The following is a 21,931-nucleotide window of genomic DNA, read 5'->3' as shown; positions in this document are numbered from 1 at the left end:
AGTTGGTAGATAGCTGACAAGAAACCTGAGGTTGAAGAAAGAGGAACCCAGAAAGGAAGTGTTAACCAGCAGCTGAAGTTTGGGCGGTAAGTCTCGGGGTTAACGCTGAAGAAGAAGGTGAAGCTGGCAGAATCACGGAGGACTCGAGCAAGACAAAAACTTAGCTGAGCTATTGGGACAGCCCCTGTGAGAGAAAAGCTGGGCAGATCTGTGATTAGTTAATTAAAGAGAAGAGATGTCTCCCCTGTCAGGACCCAGCCCCCGTGTGTCTTTGTCGGTGACTCCTTCCTTGATGGGCAAGCTGACTCTTTCCTTGGCCTCCCCGGGGGGGGCCTGTCTCTGACCCAGCTCTTCTCATACTTTAATCCCCAGTTTACTGGTTCGGCTCCTTGAGGGAAAGGACTGTGCCGTGCTCTTCGCCTTCCACTGCACACCTCATTTGAGCAGAGCCTTGGGTAAATGTCAGATGGGTGGGTGGGTGCAGGGGAGGGGTGGGGCAGGAAGGTGGGTGAAGCAGGTACAAAAACGGCAGGAACTCTTCCTGGAGCTTCAAGAGTTAAGTCATTAGGATTTCAAGAGAAAAACAGACTTTCTCCAGAAATGCTCTCATCTACTAGTGACACAGACAGGTTAATAAAAGTCCTCGTTGCACAGATGGCACACTTTGAAAAGCAAGAAGCCAGAGCCCCCTGCTTCCCTCCTCTATCTCCTGCCCTCTGCTTGAGGTGGCTTCCTGAGAGGCCTGGCTGGAAATTCATCAGTTGTGAAGGCTGATAACTAGAAGCACAGTTTAAGAGTAATGATTTTTGAAGGTGACATAATTCTTAATAGGTTGCTTACAGGTTCACAGATGGTCTGAGTCGGGAATTCCCTGGTGGTCCAATGGTTAGGACTCCATGCTCTCACTGCTGGGGCCCAGGTTCAATTCCTGGTCAGGGAACTAAGATCTCATAAGCCACACGGCACAGCCAATAAATAAATAAATAAAATTTTTTAATGGGCTGAGTTATTTTGAAATAATCGTTGAGATACAAAATACAATTTCTCATTGTTAATTTGTACGCAGGTAACAACCAAAGTGTCTGATGAGTCTGTGGTTTTCTACCACATCCCCTTTTCAAAAGTAGAAATGTACAAACGCTTTGAGCTTTGAATGGAATGTTTTCAGATATCTAAAAGTTCATAGACAGCACAAGATATACCTTTTTTGTAAGGAAAAGGGAAATGACAGTTTTGAGATGTAAGTTTACGATTTTATAACTTGGAGCAGTAAAGGTAGTTCATTTTCTTTCTCTTCATGTTGAAGTCCTGAATCCTTTCTTCTGTCTGGCATTGTTTGCCATCCAGTCAAATTCTGTGCTAGATTCTTGAGTGCAGCAATGCAGTTTGTATCCTGTGAACGGGCAGGTTTGTTGACTGAAGTGATTGTAGCCATACAAAGAAGTCAGGCCTGAATTGGAACCCAGGCCTTATCAGTTGTCAGCTACAAAACTTTAGTAAAGTAACTTAACCCCTCTGAGTCTTTAATTCCTCATCTGTTAAATAAGGATAATGTCTTCATCCATTGAATTTAGTAAGGATTCACTGTTAGGATTTACACAGAAAACCTAGTATATCACCTGACATGTAGTTGGTGCTAATTGAGTCAAAAACGTCCATATTTGTTTAGTTTAAATCTTTCTGAGCTTCCATTTTCTCATCTGTGAAATGTGGATACCTCCCGTATCTGTGCCATTGTGAGAATCGAATGAGAACAGATGTCTTTTTTCTTTCATTTACAGCTGCAGGCAAGTCGTACCGACCTACAAGCCAGATATGAGGAAAAAAAGAAAACACTGACAGAGGTGAGCAGGTTTCCTTCCTCCACGGGTCTTGTGGTAATCGTTTGACCTGAACTACTGATGGGATGCCTGCATCATCAGTCCGTGTGGAGGGGTCACCATCCCCTTCTCAGGGCTCCGGTCCATCTGGGGACAAAGGACAATCACATGGTAGTGCATGACTCGAGCCATCAGTTTATCCACACTGCCGTGTTCTAAACCATCCGAGTCTGTGTGGGAGAGATCGCCGTGGGCTGCAAGGGTCAGGGAAGCTTCCTGAGGACAGTGGGCCTGACAGGCAGGGTGGCCACTTTGGAGAACACGGTGGGTCATTCACGGTAAAGGGCCCCTGCTCCAGAACACTGGATTCCTTGAGAGTGAGAAGGTTTCTTTTTGTGAGATGACACGACTACAGAGCGTATCGTTTGTTGTTCACAATTGCCGGTGATCTCCTCGGCGGAATGGAAGAGGGGCTGTGGGTCCGTTTGACCCTGTGGTCTGTGTCCTGACCCAGGTGGCGACCGTGCCGTCCTCCGTCAGCATCACAGCATACTTACCTCCCACTTGCGACTGCCTTGGAAGCCAGGCGGGGAAAACAAACACTTGTGATACCAGCTCTGTCATGCGAGGAATTTAGTTCTTTTTACTTCTGTCCCTGTTTCCACGGAAAGCCAACCCTCACCCGGGTCTGAAGAGCTCTCCCCGTTGTGATTTCGGTGCTCGGGCTACAGCTGTACTTTACAAGGGCCTCGTGCGAGGGCCCCACCTAGTGCTTTCTGGACCATGTGGAAGCAGGACTGGCCTTCAAAGGCATCTCTGAAGCCAAGGCAGTCCCTATTTTTTTTTTTTTTTTAATTTCACATGAAATTTGCCCATTTAAAATTGTCACTTCTCTAGCAGTATGCAGCACTTATGCAGTTCACTGCTTTGCTATAAACCTGACAAAGCTTTGCAATTCTGACCTGGACTGGTGGCTTCAATTATTGTCAGAATGTTTGAAAAGGGCAGACGCAAGAATGACAATTAGAGGAATTTTTTAAAAAATTCTTTCTAAAGATGCCTGTGTTGCATTTGGACACATCAGCTTTCTTTACACTATTCTGTGACTCCATTCCTTCTGGATTAGATGGCAAACTCCTGCGGTGGAATCCCTGAGGCTGTCCTACTTTTCATGGTACACAGTCCCTGGCTTGAAGTTTGCCAAGTCATGGATCCATCTTTTTATAACAATCTGGAAGAGATTAAAGGCAAAACATCTTGATATCAATTTCCCAAAACACTTAAATGTCTTAGGATATAAATCCAGAATGGCTATCAAGTCACTTTTGGTATTAAACACTAAATCAAATATTTTTTGAACCCCGTACATGTGCTAGAAAGGTGGAAGGTATGAGTTAAGTCAATAACAGGAGATAGTCTTCCTGTCCTCACATAATAGTAGCCGCTAACATTACAGTGTGCTGGGTGTGCTCTGGGCACATCATTTGTATTAGTCATTGAATCTTCATAACAGCCCTGGCAACACACTGTTGATATCCCTGTCCTGCAGCTGGAGAGACTAAAGCAGAGGGGCCGTTCAGATTCCACTGCTAACAATCTGGCACCAGTGACCTCTCAGCGAGCTTGCTGTCTAGGAGGGCGGTCAAACTAATTCCCGTCTAGAAAAATGGGAGGCTGTCCAAAACCTAGTGCTGAGCAACTTATATAGAAGACGGATTTGGTCAGAATACTGAACACCGTGAACCTGAATCAGTAACGAACTTTGCCTTTGGGCCTCGGTCCTCTTATCTGTTCAAGGCAAGGACCGGGCACACTGGGCACTCTGAGCCCTTTCAGGCCAGTGTGCCCGGGTTTTACCTTGTCAGCAAAACCTGCCTCGCAGGATAACCTAGCAGCACTGGAAAACAGGGAAGATCTGCCTTCCTAGTAAACTTAGGAAAAGTGAAGCAGAGCACGGGAGGTAGAGGACACGCGGGAGCCCTGACGTGTGGCTGGGGGATGGGGGCTGCCGCAGGCCGCTGCGTTAGCGGAGGCCCCCAGGTTCTAGCCTGTGCGCTTTCAATTTCAGCAATCACAGCTTTGATTTTGTACGTGAGAGGTTAATCCTGTTTAAAATATGCAGTATCCTCTCCTGCCTCTCTGAGGGCATTAACTGTGTCTGAAGTTTTTCTTGATCTATAAACTATTCCATCAGATCAGAATTCATTTGTTGAATTGATACATTTTTTATGGTTATATCTTTCTTCAAATGTTTGATAATTCTTCATGGTGTGCTTACTGTTGATTGTGAAATTTTCTGTTACCAACTGTATGGGTTCTGTGTCCACTTTATGCAGTGACTATTCTGGAAGGGTGGGTCCCGCTATTTGGTGGGATCAGCCAGTGGTACCCGATGTTCGGGGCTGGGGCACCGTCTCTGCTGCCGAGTGTTGCCAGCTCTCTGGGGGCTGCCCTGCCTCTGGGACCCATGCGCCAGCTCTTGGGTTAAGGGAGCCAGGCGTCTCTGCATAGCCCGCCGGCTCGTCCTGATGCAGACCCTAGCCCTGCACCCCAGGCCTTCCTGCGTCCTCTGGGCCCACACGGCAGTCCTCCGCAGCCCCTTCCTCTCTGCTGCCATCTTGCTTGTCCCCGAGGTACCCAACTCCTGTGATCCAGCAGAATCACCTGGACACTCTAGGACTTACTTGAGGCAAGAGGAGCTTGCTGCAGCTTGTGTTTGGTCTTCCATTTTCAGCTAGAACTCTTAGAGCTTCTTTACCTTGTTTTTTTTTAATAGGTAACCCATTCACATGGTTCAAAATTCAAAAAGTATGAAGGGTGTCCTCCTGTAACCCAAGCAAACAGCTACTCTCTCCAGAGGGTAACCAGTTTCTTGTGAATCTTTTCAGAAAATGTTCATGCATATACAAATAACATGTAGGTTCTTTTATACCTGTGTACATCCAATGTATACATTCCTTTATACACATTGGAAGCACATTGGAATCATGGTTTTATATGTTGTTTTCTTCAACCAACAGTAGATGTTAGAGATCATCATAAAAGAGCTGTTTATTCTTTCTTTTTTTAATAGCAGCTTAGTATTCTATTGTGTGATAGATCTGCACACCTTAAAAATTAAAATCTGAGTTTCTTTGAAATTTCTTTTTTACAATCCCCAACTGTCTATAACTCAGAAAAAGAAAGTGGAATTTTTCAAGATGGGAGATTTAACCCTGCCCCTGTCAAGCAGCCGTGATAGTGGTATCCTGAAATTGAAACCCAGGTCTGTCTCTCACAGCCACTGTTATTATTTACCTCTTCCTAATGAAAGACACCTGCTGTCAGCATTACTTTTGGCTTTTTCCACCCATTTGCTGCTGTGATTTATTAAAGGTATTGCCTTCAAGGTCTCATTTACCAACAGAATGTGTCAAGAAGGGTCTGGTTTTGACCTTTCCATGCTGTCCCTCCACCCCCATCCTCTTCCTCTCGTCCACCTATCTTCTCAGCATATAGCCAAATCCAGTGGGCTGTCAGGAAAGGGGTGCAGGTGTGAGCCGGGAAGGAGAGGACATCTCCTGTCCCACCAAGGTGCCTCCTTGTCTCTCGCAGCTCAAGAGTTATGGTGAGAAACTGGACAAAGAACAGGCCGCCCTTGAGAAGGTAGAAGCCAAAGCTGATCCAAGGTAAGAGGTTTCAGCACGTGCTTATTTTCTCCGTGGAGGTATCTGGTGGTTTGAGCACAGGGCTGAGGAGCTGGGGGTCATTGCTGCTGGCCCCGTGCCGCTCAGTGACTTCACCGCTGACCTGGGCCGTGCCAGTTGCCCAGGGGGTGCTGAGTTAGCCTCCTCTTCCCCCCAGTTGCCCCTGGGGTCAGGAGCAGCCCGCTTTGTGTTTTGTTTTGTGTTTCTGTTTTTAAAAACTAAGTAATACATTCAAGGTTCAAAAGGACGTGCGCCCCCCTCCCTTAGAATCCACCATTGTTACCAGGTTTTAACAGCACACATTTTAGCCCTGTCCTTTGGGAGTGAAGGTACCGTCTTTTTTGACCAAGACACAGCTGCTGGGTTTTTGTGTTTTGTTTTGTTTTTCAATTAATTGTATTTAGACGATTTAAATTAAATATAATCACTTACATTTGACTGTTTTAGCACCAAACTGGGTGGTGAAATCTCCCAAGTGTCACTCACTTGAGTGAGATCATGAAATAATAAAATGCTTCAGGCACAGGTTGAGCGGTTCTGGGTTTGGTGGACATTTTTAGCAAAGAAGTACCTACAGATTACTTGGCTTTATGATTAGAAGTCCTCTTTTCATGATGTGGAGCAAAGTACTGTTAGATACTTGACATTTTAAATGTCAAATTAGTGCTTTTAATGACCTTAAAACTCATTTCCTTTCAGAAGGGAAATGAAAAATAGGAATTAAAATCACGATACTGTGTGTGCTCTGAGTCTGTTAGGTAATTAGTATCATTAAAAATATACAGTAATCTTGAAACTCCTTGTTGTTTCTGCAGCTGACATTTTAATGCTGAATTCTGTAGTGTTTGTTTGGATGTGGCCTGATGGACTCGGCTTATAAATGAATAATAATGTCAGTTAAAGGGTAGTCATAACCATTTGTGGGAAGCCCATTAGACACTCTTGGGAGAGACAAGGAAATTAAGAAAGAAATCCCTTTTTATCTGGGGTCTTGGTTTTCCCCGTGATTCATAAAATCATAATAGTTTGTTTCAAGTCAGTCATTTTTTGGTCTTTTCTTTTCAGCATCCTGCAGAACTTGAGAGCCCTTGTAGCCATGAATGAAAATCTGAAAAGTCAGGAACAGGAGTTTAAAGCACATTGTCGAGTAAGTGTTGCTTGGTGTCAGCAGATGTTAAACAAGATTCTTGTAAAATCTCCTGCTTTCCCTCTCTTGTGCTGCCGAGGGTCCTGTCCAGGTGCGGTCGGAAAAGCAGGCTTGCCAGGCGGGTACGCGGCCGTGTGTGAGAGGAGTAGAGGACTATGGTAGGTGCCCTCCGAGCACACCGCAAGTGACTTAGGTGTGCCAAACCCCCAGACTGAGAGCACAGTCTAACAAACGATGTTTTCTAATTTCCACATGTACTGAAAAGAAAAGTCTTACAAAGTGCGAAAGGCGTAGCATCTTAGGAGACCAGGGCCGCCCTGAAAACCTGGCGTGTCTGTGCGTTGCATGTTCTGCCACGTGAGACCTCGTGGTCTGGTAGCGGGCATGTGCTCAGGTGACCACGTGGGAGGCAGGAAAAGGGAGTTGAGTCGTGTGTGAGTCCAGGGAGAGAGGCCGCCGTGGCGCCAGAGCCATCTGGAAGCTGGTCTGAGTTGCGCAGGGCCAGGTGGCAGGGGAGGAGTGCCTTGGTGAGGCAGGGCTCCGGGCCGCAAGGTCCCAAGAAAGGTGGAGAAGGGTCGGCACCGAGAAGGAGGCTTGGACTGGGCTCTAAGCCACTCGTTCATTCCGTGTCCCAGGGGTTACTGTGAGCCTCGCCTGCCCTTTAGGAAGAAAGGCCCCTTCTGACTGAGGTACAGCTGCCTGTATCCTCCTGAGTTAACCTTCCCAGGCTGAAAATCGGGGGTCTGGGGAGCTACTGCCTAATGGACTTTCTGACTCCATGTAAACTCACGAAATGTGAAAAAAAGACTCTAGATCAAGATAAATAATTACCTCCGATTACTAGCCTGTCCAGATCTTACGGCTGTTCATATTACTTTTAAAGGAGGAGATGGCACGGCTGCAGCAGGACATTGAAAACCTGAAGGCTGAGAGGGCTCCAGGCAGAGATGAAAAGGTACGGGCTGAGGAGGAGTGCTCCAGTCTGCTGGGGGCTGCGTGACTTCCACCGTGAAAGGATTTCTAGAGGACTCAACAGTGAAGTCTGGTGCTGAAGAAGACCAGACCTTCCTCAGCCTGGTCCTCTGAACACACATTTCTCAAGTAGTTTTCTTAGATATTTGTCCCTGTCCTTTGTCTTCCTTCTGTGGGTTAAAGCGTCCATCGGTGTGGCCAGCAGCAACTCCAGATAAGAATTAACGGGTCACAAGCCGGCTGCCCCCTCTGTTAGGGACAGGTGTTTGCAGGAGCCCCCTGAGCTCTGTTCCCACTCGTCCCATTTGCCTGTAAATTCTGTGCCAGTTTGCTCATTCCACCCTGCGCTCCTGCCCGGGGACACAGGAAGGCAGCAGAGAGCAGCACGGGAGCACCCCGGGCTCGGGAACGCGGCCCGCTGGCTCTCGGAACAGAGGCCTTGATCTTCCAAGGAGCTAGCGTGGACAAGGACAGAAAAATAAGTCTGTTTCTCTCACCAGATGAGCTTGTAGGGACCGCTGTGGTTTGTCCCTTCTCGCGCTCCATTCAGGGCTTCTTTGCTGCGGCTCCCTGTGCTTAAGATGTGAGAGCTGGGTGTGGCTTTGGAGCCCATCGACTGCACCCTGTCTCTTGGGAAAATGGGGAACTTGGGGCTCAGAGCGGGGAGGGGACTTGTCCAGGCAGCCAGCATGAGTCCAGATGCTCTGCACCAGGGCTGCGGGGAGACGGGCCTCAGAGGTGCCACCTCCCTGTCGTGGTGGGTGTGCCACTCCCGCCACAGCCGTGAGCACCAGCAGGGGGATGGCAGAGTGTGGCCGTGCCGTGGGTCGTGTCCTGGGACCACCGCCCGCATCCAGCCTTTCCGGTTGTTTCTAAGACTGTGAGCTCGGAGGCTCACGTGAGCTCGGCAGCCTCTGCGTTTGCACAAATCACAGACTTTCAGGATGGCATTTCTCCTCTGAGCAGTCACACCTTGTTAGAGGGATTGACTCACATTCAAAGACAGTTGGAGCTTGGCTTGTTAGTGTGTGGCGGACAGGCAGTTAAGAACAATTTAAAATCTGGGGCTCGTGTGCAGGCTGCGCCCTGTTCAGACGTGGTCTGCCCACCCCCGCTTCCTACATCTGGACCCTCAGCTTTTCTGTCCCATCCCTTTCCTGAGAAACGTTTTTTGTCTTTTTTTTTTTATTTTCCCTCCTGCAGACCCTCTCCGGGGGAGAGCAGCACGGTGCCCTAACCCCTGCCATGACGCACAACGTAAGTACCTGCCCATTCTCAGGACCGCCACTGTCCTCTGCGGGTGTGGCAGCTGCTCACGCGTCCTTCAGTGCTGTCTGCGGCCACCTCCTTGTCTTCGGTTTTTTTTTACTTTTCCTCACTGCAGACCCTCTCCGGGGGAGAGCAGCACGGTGCCCTAACCCCTGCCATGACGCACAACGTAAGTACCTGCCCATTCTCAGGACCGCCACTGTCCTCTGCGGGTGTGGCAGCTGCTCACGCGTCCTTCAGTGCTGTCTGCGGCCACCTCCTTGTCTTCGGGCTCTCGGGGCACGGCTCCATCTCGCGCACCCGCCCCTTGGGTGGAGCAGGACCTCCCGGGGACGGCCCTGACGGCCGGCATCTGGCACAAGGCATGCCGTCCCCGCCCTGGCATCTGAGCCGGGAAGGGGACAGGCCTGTGTGGTCCACACGTGCCCATCACAGCCCGGGCTCCGAGGGGCGAGCAGTGCACAGGGAGAGAGCTCTCTGGGGGGACTGCGTTCCAGGGTCAGCAGCCTGTAAAGGGCTGGGTAGTAAATATTGTCACCTTTGTGGGCCAGCTCCACAGTGGTCGTGGTAGTCTATAGATACGTGAAAGGACATGTCTACATTCCAGTAAAACTTTATTGACAAAACTAGGCACAGAGGCGAATTTGACCCAAGGGCTGTGGGATTTAGCTGATGGGCTGTAGTTTGCGGACCCTTGTTCTGAGTTAAACAGGTGCTTCTAGGAGAAAGGAATAGAAAAAGAAGAGGAGAAGGAAGAGAGAAACAGGAAAGCCTCTAACATTCTCCTCCTTTAGGGTTTCTCTTCCCTTCATGCCCTCAGAGGCACCTAGAGAGTGAGCTTCGGGACTCCCATGGTGAAGGCTATTGAGGTTTGCCTGCAGCTGAGCCCCATGGAGGAGCTGGGGTGTGTGTGGGGGTGTGTGTGGGGGGGATGTGTGTGTGGGTGTGTGTGTGTGTGTGTGTGTGTGTTCAACTCTGTCCAAAGGGCCTTTCTGCAGTGGTGGAAATGTTCTCTATCTGTGCTGTCCACTATGGTAGCCACTAGCTACATGTGGCTACTGAGCACTTGAAACGTGGCTAGGGAAGTTGAGAAGCTGAATATTTTTAAGTTTTAGTTACTGTAAATTTAAATACCCACTTGTGGCTGGTGGCTCTCATATTGGATAGTGCAGGTCTAAACAGAAACATAGGAAGCAAGCCATCATCATCTCCAAACACAGAGACATAGAACAACAGGCTCTTCAAATAACGGTTGTCTCCTCCTCCTCATGGATCTTTTTTGGTGCGGGAGGAAAGGGCACGTGGACTTGAGGGATACTTCACTTAAGAACCCTGGATGCGGCCTGGGTCCCGTAAGAAGGAAGAGTTTTTATAAAGTGATGTGAAAGAGCGTCAAGGGTCTCACAGGACTTAGGACCCGACCCTGAACTCGGCCATTTGAAAAAAGGAATTTGGAGCCTCAGGATGAGGGAGATATATAAAAACTGTTCAACTTCAAGAGATTTCATCAAAAAATGAAAATTTCCTATTCCCAGATAATTGTGTTTTTTTCCAATTTCAGGAAGACCTAGACAGACGGTATAATATGGAGAAAGAGAAGCTTTACAAGATCCGTTTACTACAGGTGAGTGAAAACAAGAGCCAATAAATGCCTCTAACTAGGCATGTGTGCCTATAGCAGAAGTAGAAAGTCTCAGCATCTAAGAGCTGGAGAGACTCGGGAAAGCTGCTGTTTGCTCTTCCACCTGGAGTGTAACTCAGTGGATTATGTTGGTTATAACACCTCACATTGGCATGTTGTTTCACCATCATCTCGTTTGATTTGAGATGGGTGGAAAGTAGCTCTTAGCCTCATCTTCTATATGAAGAAATTGACTCACATCTGTGAAGTACAAGCAGCTGGTAAGTGCCAGAGCCAAGGTTAGAGGTCTAATGTCCTTGTCCAGTACTTTTTTTGTTTTTTTAATTAAGAAAATTTTATTTACAGTGGAACAGAATACTTGGGAATATATTTAACAAAAGAATTGTAAAACTTGTACTCTGCAAACTACAAAAAATTGTTAAAATGTCCAGCAGAGGCAAATCTGTAGAGACGGAAAGTGCATTAATGCTGCCTAATGGTGGGGGTAAGGGGTCGGGAGACATGGGAGTGACTGCTGATTGGTACGGGTTTCATTTGGGGTGATGAAAAAGTTCTGCAATTTTAGATAGTGGTGATGGTCGTACGACTCTGTGAGTATACTAAAAACCATTGAATTGTATACTTTGGGTGAAATGTATGGCCTGTGAATTATATCTCATAGCTGTTTACAAAAAAGTGGGGGGGAGGATAAGGTAGATTTAAAAATATTGTGTTCTTGTCTAGTACCTTTCCCCTAAAATTAAGTGCCCACTTTAGCTGTCTTAGTTGATACCCTTAGGGGTTTGTGGGAAGGCCATCAAGTATGGGGAGTCTTAAAGTCGGCTCTAAATCCACATAGATCCAAGTTACCTTACAGAATCTTTTACACTGCCGGGGTCTGGCTCGTGCTCACTCAAAAGCCAAGAGTTAACTTGTGTTGCACTTGGGCCCGGGCCTTCTCTCTGTTCTCTGGGAAAGGAAGGCCAGGTGCTGGGGGGAGTGGCCAAGGGGCTGCAGGGGCCAATGGCAATGGGACCCTCTTTCTCCTTTCTCTGGCCCGTGCTTATTTTGCTGAGTTGTTTGGCTAAATTCCGGGGAGTCAGATTTGTCCTGATACAAAGACACTGTACCAATCTTAGACACAGAATTAAATAAAATCAGGACAGTACAGCTGCATACTTGGAAACTTGTTGGCTGTGTGCTTACTATGTATTCAGTGTTGCATTAGATCCCAGGAATAGTAAATGGGATGCTCCATCTTCTGGGAGCTGGCTGCCTGTTTGAGAACCAAGATATGTCCCTATACATCAAAGTACAAGGGGGCTTATATGCGAATTGCATACTGCAGGCTGGAGACCTGGGGGTCAGTCATACATACTGGCTAGAGGGAAGGTGCAGTAGACCCCTAAGCCTGCTGAAGCCTGAGCCAGGGCTGGGTCAGTGAAAATGGACAGAAATAAACCGGCAGGTGAGAGGCTGAGCAGCCGTATCCATGGAACTTGGTTTGGGTTAGAGAAAAAGTGGAGTCGAGGATGGTGGGGGAATTTCTGACTTGGGCACTAGTGTGGATCCTTGTGTTATTAATTGAGCAAAAGCCTAAAGGAGAAAGGAGAGGGCTGAAGGGGCTGGGAGTGTGAATAGAAGTGTTGGTGAGATCTGTTTAGGGCTTTTAACGGTCGGGGTACTCACCCAAGTAGGAATAGTCTGGGCTGGAGATCCGGGGGTCAGCGTTGTATAGGTGATAACCTAGGATGTGAAAATACAGGCTGAGAAGAGGGAAGGAAGGACCCCACCAATGAGGGTTGAGACCAAGCAGGCAGCCGGAGGCCCAGGGAAGACAGGAGCCCGAGGTCTCGTGGCAGCTGAGCAGAGAGCTCAGTGGAGAGAAGTCAGGAAAGCTGGAAGCTGAGAATTGCCATAGGTGCAGAGAGAAGGTCTGTGGCGACCTTGGCGAGGGCAGTGCCCGTGGGTGTCAGGAGCAGCCGGCGGCAGTGGCCTGAAGGGCGACCGAGGCGGGTGGAGGGTCAGAGGCACGGGGGAGCGTTGCGCTCGGGAAGTTGTGCTGTTAGAGGGAGGAGAAGGATGGAAGCTGAAAGATGATCAGGGCTTAAGGAAGGGCCTTTCTAAGGATGAGGGACTTGAACATATTTAAATGCTGGTGAGAAGAAGCCAGTAGAAAAGGAGAGGTTAAAGATACAGTGAAAAGAGTGAATGATTTTATCTTTAGATTCCTGAGAAGGTATAGGGGCCGGAGCCTGAGGCCCCACGGGAGGCGCAGCCTTGGCCACAAGGAGACGTGCATCCTTCCCTCTACTCTGGCCAGACCAGCAGGCACTGTTTTGGTTTGATCACGAGAGTTGATAGTGGGTTTTGCGCCCTAATGAATTAGAGGTCCCCGTCTGCCGCTATGATAAAGTGGGCCAGGACAGGGGGAGGACGGGGAGGCGCAGGAGAGGGGCAGCGCTGAGACCGTGGACCTGTGGTGGGAGCTGCGTGGCCCTCTTCGGCGCTGCCCCTCGGGGAAGCCGCCCACCTCGGGGCCCGAGGTCTCCCCTGCGCCACGCACGGCCCTGCCTCCCCGGATGCACCTGGGGCAGTTCAGCTAGAAGAGCCCAGTTCGTTTCACAGGAGGGGAAAGTGCCAGAAAGCTGCTTCAGGAGGAAACTGTAGGAGCTTTTCAAACACGCTAAGGGATTTGGGATTTGCATGGAGGCAGCAGGGCAGCATCCCTTGTCATCTGGGAAGCACTTCTGTTTCCTGGTCCCTGCCTGACGCTGGGAATCAGCTGCCCTGGAGTCCTTGGGGGCCTGGTGGGCTGGCTGGGGGCACCATCCGCACACGCCCTCCCGTTCAGAATCCTCCCTCCGATCCGTTATTTTGACGCCTTCTCCCTGTGTTGCCGGGGGAGTCAGGGTCTGAGACGCACACCTCAGGCCGCCGCCGCGTCGGGTGCCTGCCTTCCAGGGCGGGTGTGTGGGCACAGGGTGGGTGGCGGCAGTGTTTTGGCTCCCCAGGGGACACGTGAGGCCTTTCACCAAACAGTGTTGTCTCGCCCTCCCTTTTGCATCTAGGCTCGAAGAAACCGAGAAATAGCAATTTTGCATCGCAGGATTGACGAAGTGCCCAGCAGAGCCGAGCTAATACAGTATCAGAAGAGATTTATCGAACTCTACCGCCAGAGTAGGTGCATCGACCACCCTCCAGCTCCCGAGGCTGACCCTGGGAGGGGCAGGAGGCAAGGGGCTCTGTCCCACTTCAGCGTGGTGGCGCCGTCCACGAAAGCCACCCCTGCGAGGGCCCCAGCTCGTCGTCAGGCCCACTCCTTTCACGTAGCCCAGAAGCCCAGCAGAAATACCAGGGAGCTCTGCCTGCCCTCTCCCTGGACAGGTAGCTTAAGCTGACTGAGCTCTTAGGTGCTTCTAGGCCAGCCTCGTCCCTGTCAGTCACCGGGCCCCGCTTTCCAGCGTCACGTGGGAGCCCGTGACCCCGGCATCTCCGATCAGTCCTCACTCTGTTCTTCTCCTCTGCAAGCCGTCTTGCTCGCGTGGTCCTTGCCTTCAGAAGCACCGTGGCCGCCAGGGATGCGGCACTGGGTCTCCCTCAGCCCAAACCAGTGAGCACATCTCGTCAGGCTCAGCGTGACACTCAAAGCTGTCACCGCCTTTCTCTCCCCAGTGCTGCTGCCGTTTCTGTTCTCCCTTGCGTCATCGCTCAGCCCAGTGAGCCTTAGCTGGCTGCAGCCCCTTCTGAGTCTGTCATCCGCCCACCCGGTCACGTCACTTCTCTCCAGTGACAAATCCCCGGGCGCTTCTAGACCCACTGAGGAAAGCCTCTCTCCTTGTTCTGCCCAGGATCCTCCCCAGTCTAAGTGGCCTGCCTGAAGGTCCCGATCGCCGCCCTCCGTCCACACCGTGCACTTTGACATCCTGGGCCTTGACTCCTGTTAACCTGCGCCTGGGACCCCTTCTTCACCCTGTTAGACAGAATCCTTCAAGGCCCAGCTCACACCCTCTGTAAACAGACCCTGGACCATCCCCCCTTCCTTAGGCCCCCACTCTTGCTTGTCTCCCGGGCACCTCAGACTCAGCACATACGAGGCAGAACTTGCCTCCCTCCCGCCTTTCCCCTCGGTCACTGGGAGCGCCGTCAAGGCAAGTTAGAGCCCCTGTCTTCCCTGCTGTGGCACCTTCTCATCCCTGCCCAGAGTCTAAGCCCTTGTCTGCACTCTTGCCTGAGGGATCTTTCTCACACAGAATTTGATCCTTTTACACTCTTGCTTGAAAAGCCTTGATATTTAATAGCTCCACCTAACTGGATGGACAGTGTTCAGAACCCTCAATCCTGCGTCGTCTGGGCCGGCTGGCCCCCCGCAGTCCCTGTATCCCTCACCCCTGGGAGCTGGTCCCAGGCCCAGGAGGCCAGTGCCCTACGGTTCCCACTTGGAAAACTCCAAGTCTTCTTTCAGAATACACCCCAGATTTTCCCTTGAGACGTTGGCGTCTCAACCGTCCTTCCCGGTTCAAGCCGGAGCACTGTCCCTACTCAGAACACGCGTCCAGACGCACGCGTCCTTTCACGTCTTCCCTCGCCACCCTGATGTTGTATGCGGTCCTCACGTTTGACTCAGATGATCAGGGGCAGGTGTCAACGATGGCAGTTTCTCAGCAGAAGATAGTTTCTGCCTTAAGTTAAATCTTTCTCCCTAAGCACGGGGTTCACAAAAGTGAGCCGGCTGTGGCTCCTGCCCCTGAGGAGCATGGGAAGGGAGGCAGCCACACAGACAGGGAGAGCTGGCCCGGGGCTGCTTCACCCCTCTGTCTTCCTCCCGGGACCCCTCACCTGGAGGACTTCGGAGAAACCCGCGTCCCGCACGCTGACAGGGAGCTTCCGCTGGCTCCCCGTCTTGGCGGGCCCGTCACGGCTGCCACGCACGTGCCGTCAGCCTGCGGTGGCCCTACACCGGCCTTTGTGCCCCGTGGGGTTCCGCACGGACGGCGGGCGAGTGAGAGCCAGCGCTGGCAGTTCCGAGTCCTGCAGCGCCTCCGCGGGGAGAGGGTACTCAGGGTGGTTTTGATACATTTTCTCGCTCATGTGCTGATTTCTTTGCATTTGCAGTTTCAGCAGTGCACAAAGAAACCAAGCAGTTCTTCACTTTATATAATACCCTGGATGACAAAAAGGTTTATTTGGAAAAAGAGGTAAGAGCCTTTATGGAAAGAAGAAACATAATCAGAGGAGCAGCTACCAGTGCTGTCAGCCCGGGAAGTTCACACGAACCTGGTGTCGGGATGCCTTCGGCTGAAGTGGGAGGAACAGCTGTCGTGTGCCTAGTGCCGGGTACAGAGTCAGAAAACGCACATTCGTCGGGGCTCCCACTCTGCAGGGTGGGCAGCAGCTGTATGGTGCCTCGTGAGAGATGACGTCATAAAAAGAAACATACTGGAAGCTCGAGAGGTGCATGTGGAGGAGGGCCTGGAGTTGGTGAAACTGTAGTTTGAGTTTTAGAGGAAGGAAAGAGCCAGCTAAAGGAAATGGGGAGGGTGGGCTGTCAGAGTTGACAGGGGGAAATGGCGATTTAATCATCAGCGGCAGACAGAGGCGTGAACTAAAAGAATTGTGAGAACGAAAGCGGGAGTGGAAGGGGTGGCCGGGGCAGCCCCTCCATGTTACTCTGACTCAGGCCAGATCCGCTGGTGGCCAGGGCCCTCGGTGGAAGGCAGACGATTGGGGCAGGTGTGCAGCTGTGTTTCGGAAAAAGCAGCGCTGTCTTCCCAGCGGCAGCAGTGTGGTGGCTCCAGCAGGCACTCTGGACTCACACGGGTTTGGGTTTTAGTGCGGCCTTATCTTCCTCACCTGTAACACGGGGAGAACTCCTGCAGTGATGGAGACAGGACGAGGCAGTGCCTGGGAAGTCCCTCGCGTGTGGTGATACGTATCAGCTCCTGCCTCCCCCTCCCCTTGAGGGTGGCAGAACTTATTTTTATTTTATCCTCATCCTGCAACCTGCGCTAATTCCCACCTTACTAAGAGCAGTATTACAGGTGTGTCTTCTACCTGGACCCAAATGGAGGCGTCGGTGAGTACTGTCCTTGACTGCCTGTTGTCGGTCAAACCAGGTCAATCTCTCGCCTCCGAGATGCGCTCCTTGAGGAGGGGTTGCGTTCTGTTGTCTCTGTATCCAGGGCCGTACACAGTAATGGGCACAGAACAGGCATCTGATAAACGTTCGAGTAGATGAGCCGAGTGCGTTTGGGGGATTTACGTCAGCCCTGGGGGTAGCTCTGCTGCACACCCTGGCCTTGGGTTCTTCCTGCCTGGTGAGGGGAGACGGGCAGCCCCTTCTGAGGAAGACCCGAACCCCACTGACCTTCCTTCATCAGCAGTGTTTAAAGTTGTTGCATTCTTTTAAAAACGAGGAGTATGCAGGGGGGTGGGGCTATTTAATTCCAAGCCATACTAATGCGGTTAGAAGTTTGCATTTGGATAAACTGTACATTTTATCTCAAGTCTTTTTATACCTGTGATGTTTTAGCTTGCAACCTGCCTGTGGAGTCATAAGGACAAGAATATCATCTCCGTTTTACAGAGTGTGAACCTGAGTCCAAGTATAGTAAATGCTCAGTCCTGAGCTCACAAGCCGAGTCGGTGACAGAGCCAGAAAGAGGACCTAGGTTTCTAGACTCCAGACTCAGAGGCCTGCCCTGGATGATCCTCAGGACAGATAGAGGGCCCTAGGTGCGGGCTATGGCATTTCTAGGGGAGAGGGGCCTTGAATGGCGGCGCATCCCCGTGGAGGCTCTCAGAGCCGCCCGGCAGCTGGCCGCATTGGCAGAGACTTTGTGGGAAGGAGAAGAACGGGCACAGTGTTCTCACCCTCCACGCCCACTGACTCTCTGCTAAGCTGATGGCCCTAAAAATAAAGTGCAGTGTTTGGTGAGATCGGAAGGGCTGTGGTACAGCCCTAAGAGCCCTAATGTTGGCTTAGGCTTCCCAGCTGGGATTTGGGTTCTGTCATTCCTGTGGTCATGGCTGTGGGAAGGTAGACGCTCTGGGGAAACTCTGGAGGTGAGAGCACGTTGCTCTTTTTTTTCATGTTACTTTCATCTGTGCGAACAAGGTGTGTTCATCTCAGAAGCAGCCTCCAGAGACGCGTGACAAGCTTGCAGTGGCTGGGGTTAACACAGGCATCTTTCAGCCTTTGCTTGTTGTTTTTGTTCTTCTTTCCTCCCCAGATCAGCCTGCTGAACTCAGTTCATGAGAACTTCTCACAGTAAGTGCTCTGTCCTCCTCCCATCAGTAGCTTGTGTGCCCTGCGCTTTTGTTGGCTCACCTTTGCCTGATCGAGCAAGGCCTAGTGCTCAGGGTGGGGTTCTTACACTTTCACCCCTGCTGCTACGTGCAGATGTGCCTTGGTTTACGCAGAGCTTGAGTTCTTGCAAAAACTTAATGATACAGTGAATTTTAAAAATACCAAGGAACAGCTTAGGGAAAAGGTGGACTTTCAAATAATTTGACTATGCCTAACTACTATGATTTCTTCATAGATTACTTTTGCCCTGCTAGGATTAGATTAATAACATTTGTTTTTGAGCGCATAGAGATGCTTTAAAATTTAGATAACGAGGGAATTCCCTGGCGGTCCAGTGGTTAGGACTCTGTGCTTTCACTGCCGAGGGCCCAGCTTCAGTCCCTGGTCGGGGAACTAAGATCCCACAAGGCGTGTGGCATGGCCAAAAAATAAAACAAGATAAGACAAAATAAACTTTAAATAATGAAATAATCTATATGATTTTTTAAAATACTTTTCAAATCTTGTGATAGATTTTGTCTTTTAAGTCATGTGCATACTCTAAACTACTTTGTTCAGGTATAAATATGTTCTCCGAAAGTTGGACGGCAAGGCCCATCTGTACCCAAATCATACCAGCCCTCAAGCATGGCCACTGGCCTGCCCGCCATCCGGGCAGCCCCAGGCTGGCTCTCCGTCCATCAGGCTTCCTCTCCTTCCAGCACAGGTCTCTGCTGTCCCCTGGCAGGTGACCAGCAACTAAGATCTTAACGGATAACAAGTTCTAGACTTTAAGTTTCATTTCTAACTAAAAACAAACAAAAATCCTCACAGCCCCATTTAATATTCAGATTCAGTTAGTGACTTACAGCCTTGTGGCATTTCTAAAAATGGTGCCTTCACCTTTATCCCCTGATCGTTGAGAAAAGCTGAGGTTTGAGTGTTTTTGTGGCGAATTCTGCTTTCTCTCAGCCTGTCCTTCGGAAGAATTCTCATTCTTGCATCCGTGTGCTCTGATCCCTCTGGTGTCATTTCCTCTGCAGAACTGGAGGTGAAGGGGCATGTTTTAGGGGCATCACTTCTTTAGCTGCTATTCCTGGAAACAGGACCAGGTCTCCCAGCCTGGTTTTAGGAAAATCTCAGGAAGTGTCTCTCAGTCTTGAGCAGTGCCTCTAAATCTGCAGATTTTTAAAAACTAAATGAAATTCATTTCTTAAGCAGAACCTGCCATCGTTCAAAATTTAAAAATAAAATTGTTAATTTTAGTCACGTTTTATTTTATTTGAGAAAATATGCATTAGTAAGAAAACTATAGGGAGAGTGGGAAAAAAGATTACTATTCAGTTACAAGACCAGGCTAATTTTCATGCCTTCCTCAGAGTGTAGAATCTTTGGCTGCCTGGAATCTCGGGAGCCCCACGGCTCCATCCTGCCTTGCAAATGCCTGCTTGCCTCTTGGGGCATTATCTGGGTACAGGGCTGACCCCTCGGGGCCTCCCCTTTTCTGAGAGTCCTGTTTGCTGGTCATACCTCTGCTGGTCTTTCTTTCAGAGCCATGGCCTCCCCTGCTTCCCGGGACCAGTTTTTACGTCAGATGGAACAGATCGTAGAAGGAATTAAGCAAAGTCGAATGAAGGTCAGATGGTTTCCTTTCTGTAGTGCGGCTGGGGTTTCACACTGGTGATGGAGAAGGCCCTGGGGAAAGCAGGCCTCTTCTGTTTGTCCTGGGAACATGCTCTCAATTCTGAAGACACATCTTCAGTGTCTCTGCAAGGGGTCCCACCGGGCCTCTGACCCTGCAGTGGGCAGGCTAGCTCCACGGGCTGCCTGCACTGGTCGTTCAGAGGCTGCTCTTAGCAACAGCTCTGTGGACTGAACACCTACCGTGTGCCAAGCACTGTGCTAATCCTCCTAAAGCCCTCTTAAGTGAGTGGGGTTCCCCCCATTTCACAGGTGAGGAAACTTTCACCAGCAGGCCTTCTCTCTTGCCCAGAATCACATCCTCACTGGCTCTTTGGTTCCTGACATTCTACCGTTAGAGATTCATTCCTCAGCAGCTTAAGAGCATTTTAGTTTCCAGGAACCGCCTGTAAAAAGTGCAAGTAATTGCTGAACTCTGCTAAAGTGAGAGGATGTTGAGCCTCAGAAGTCAGAAGAGAAAAGAGAGGAACTGAAGAGGGGTGTTGGGTGCTCCAGAGATAGCTTTGCAGAGGATCATCCCGACGGGGCACAGCGTGGGGATGTCCACGCTCAGTGGATCTGCACGGGCACACTTTGTCCGTAGGAAAGAAGACTTGCTGATGGTCTGAAAGCCGGACGCGCAGCCACAGCCTCCCACTACCATAGCCAGACAGATCCTAACTAGTGCTTCCAGTGTCTCTTGCTTTTGGTCGTGTTTTTAAAACGTATCACACACCTGGTGCTCGGGCACGGCAGTGAAACCTTCTGGGGACTTAGGGCATCTCCTCTCACAGTCCTGGGGCAGAGTGGTCCAGTGAGGGCAACCAGAGTGTAAACACATGAAAGGAAGGGTTGCCTGTAGGACCTGTCCTGAAAATCCACTCATTCAAGCTGCCTGTAATCCCATCTCACCAGAGATGGACTGGGGGCAAAAGCTCACCATATCCCTTTCCCTGTAGCAAAATTTTCATCTTCCTATTAAGGACGTCAATAAAATCATGGCAAAAGAGCAAAAAAAAATAAAAAATGTGTCACTGGTGACAAGACTATTCAACCTCACAAATGAGGGCAAAGATGAGGCAGCACCTGTCCACGTGCGTGGACCCTTACCCAGGGCGGACAGGCTCTCTTGCAGGAGGGAATGGAGTCCCTTCTTGATGATCTGGGGTGCGAGGGAAGTGGGGGCCAGAGAGCCTGGCCAACCACAGGCCTGTGACAACCCAACCTCAGTGCGGGGACCTTTCCACCCGCCATGGCCATGCTTGTCCTCAGGGAGATGCTCTTGCGCATAGTAAAGAACAACAGGAGGTTACGGGGTTTTTTTCCCCTTTGGCTTCCCCTTTGTTTACTATCTGATGCATTCCTGGGGAAAGAAATGGGCCCGACCCCTTCATTCTCTCCATCCTCCCCCAGGCTTCACGGCAAAGGCACCTCAGTGCTGGCCAGCGAAGGAGGCAGCCCTGGTGCCCGTCCCCCCGCGAGGTGGCCGGGCACCAGAAGGACGGTCAGGCCCCAGGGCGGGGAGGGCTCTCTCCTCTCGTGTCTGTGCTGCTGGTGGCTGACAACGGCACCTGACCTGTAGCGGGCACCCAAGAACTGTTTGTTTTAAGTGAATTCATTCTGTTGACGCCAAAAGCAGTTCTCAACAAGGGTTCCACGTAGGGTTTGAATATTGACTGGCACTTGAATGGAGTAAGTCTGCTCTGCAGAACAGTGCTCATTTGGATGGATGTCTTTTGTTGTGTTTATTTAAAAGAAACAGAACCATAGCCCTCCGTGTCTAGGTGTCATGATGGGTCCTGCTCAGACAGAGGTGGCAGGGGAGTGTGTGTACCCCAGAGCTCAGGTTTCCCCGGAACTGGCAGGTGCAGGGGATGCACGGAACAGGTGAGCAGTGAGTGCAAGTACTAGACTAGGTGTCCATGGAAGAGTTGCTGAATAAAGAGGGTACTGCCTACCTGTTTCTTGTGAAATTGTTTATATTCACACACACAGAAACTCATTACAGTAAGTCCCCTACAAACGAGTTCCGTTCCGAGAGCGCGTTCCTAAGTCCAATTTGTTCTTAAGTCCAACAAAGTTGGCCTAGGTACCCAACTAACGCAATCAGTTGTACAGTACTGTACTGTAATAGGTTTATAATACTTTTCACACAGATAATACATAAAAAACAAACACACAAAAATAAAACATTGTTAATCTTACAGTACAGTACCTTGAAAAGTACAGTGCAGTACCAGCTACATCACCGCTGCTTTTACACTTGCTTCCAGACATCCTGGACTTGAAATAAAGATACTGTACTACTGTGCTCTATACAGTACTGTGCAGTAAAGTACACAGAAGCACAGCCACTTGTAGAGGATGCACGCATGTGACAGTGTACGCCGGACACGTGAACTAACTTACGTGATTGGACACGCGAGTGCACGTTCTCATCTTTGAAAG

General features: G+C 50.2%; 1 protein-coding gene across 1 annotated transcript in view; it reads left to right on the top strand.

The window, feature by feature from the left end:
* Positions 1 to 21,060, top strand: part of LOC102975592 (coiled-coil domain-containing protein 93) — a gene marked incomplete at its 5' end in the record, with an annotated part of 53,935 nt that extends 32,875 nt beyond the window's left edge. Inside the window, 12 exon segments of the mRNA XM_055083010.1 lie at positions 1,782 to 1,844; positions 5,415 to 5,488; positions 6,572 to 6,653; positions 7,537 to 7,608; positions 8,829 to 8,882; positions 10,456 to 10,518; positions 13,587 to 13,695; positions 15,631 to 15,713; positions 17,748 to 17,785; positions 19,355 to 19,439; positions 20,897 to 20,954; positions 20,957 to 21,060. Coding sequence (XP_054938985.1) covers positions 1,782 to 1,844; positions 5,415 to 5,488; positions 6,572 to 6,653; positions 7,537 to 7,608; positions 8,829 to 8,882; positions 10,456 to 10,518; positions 13,587 to 13,695; positions 15,631 to 15,713; positions 17,748 to 17,785; positions 19,355 to 19,439; positions 20,897 to 20,954; positions 20,957 to 21,045 — 870 coding nt within the window.
* Positions 21,061 to 21,931: the final 871 nt, after the last annotated feature.

Source organism: Physeter macrocephalus, unplaced genomic scaffold (assembly GCF_002837175.3).
Source record: "Physeter macrocephalus isolate SW-GA unplaced genomic scaffold, ASM283717v5 random_465, whole genome shotgun sequence".
In the NCBI taxonomy this organism is placed as follows: Eukaryota; Metazoa; Chordata; class Mammalia; order Artiodactyla; family Physeteridae; genus Physeter; species Physeter macrocephalus.
Note: the sequence above shows the minus strand (reverse complement) of the source record. Positions and strands in the feature narration are given on the sequence as shown.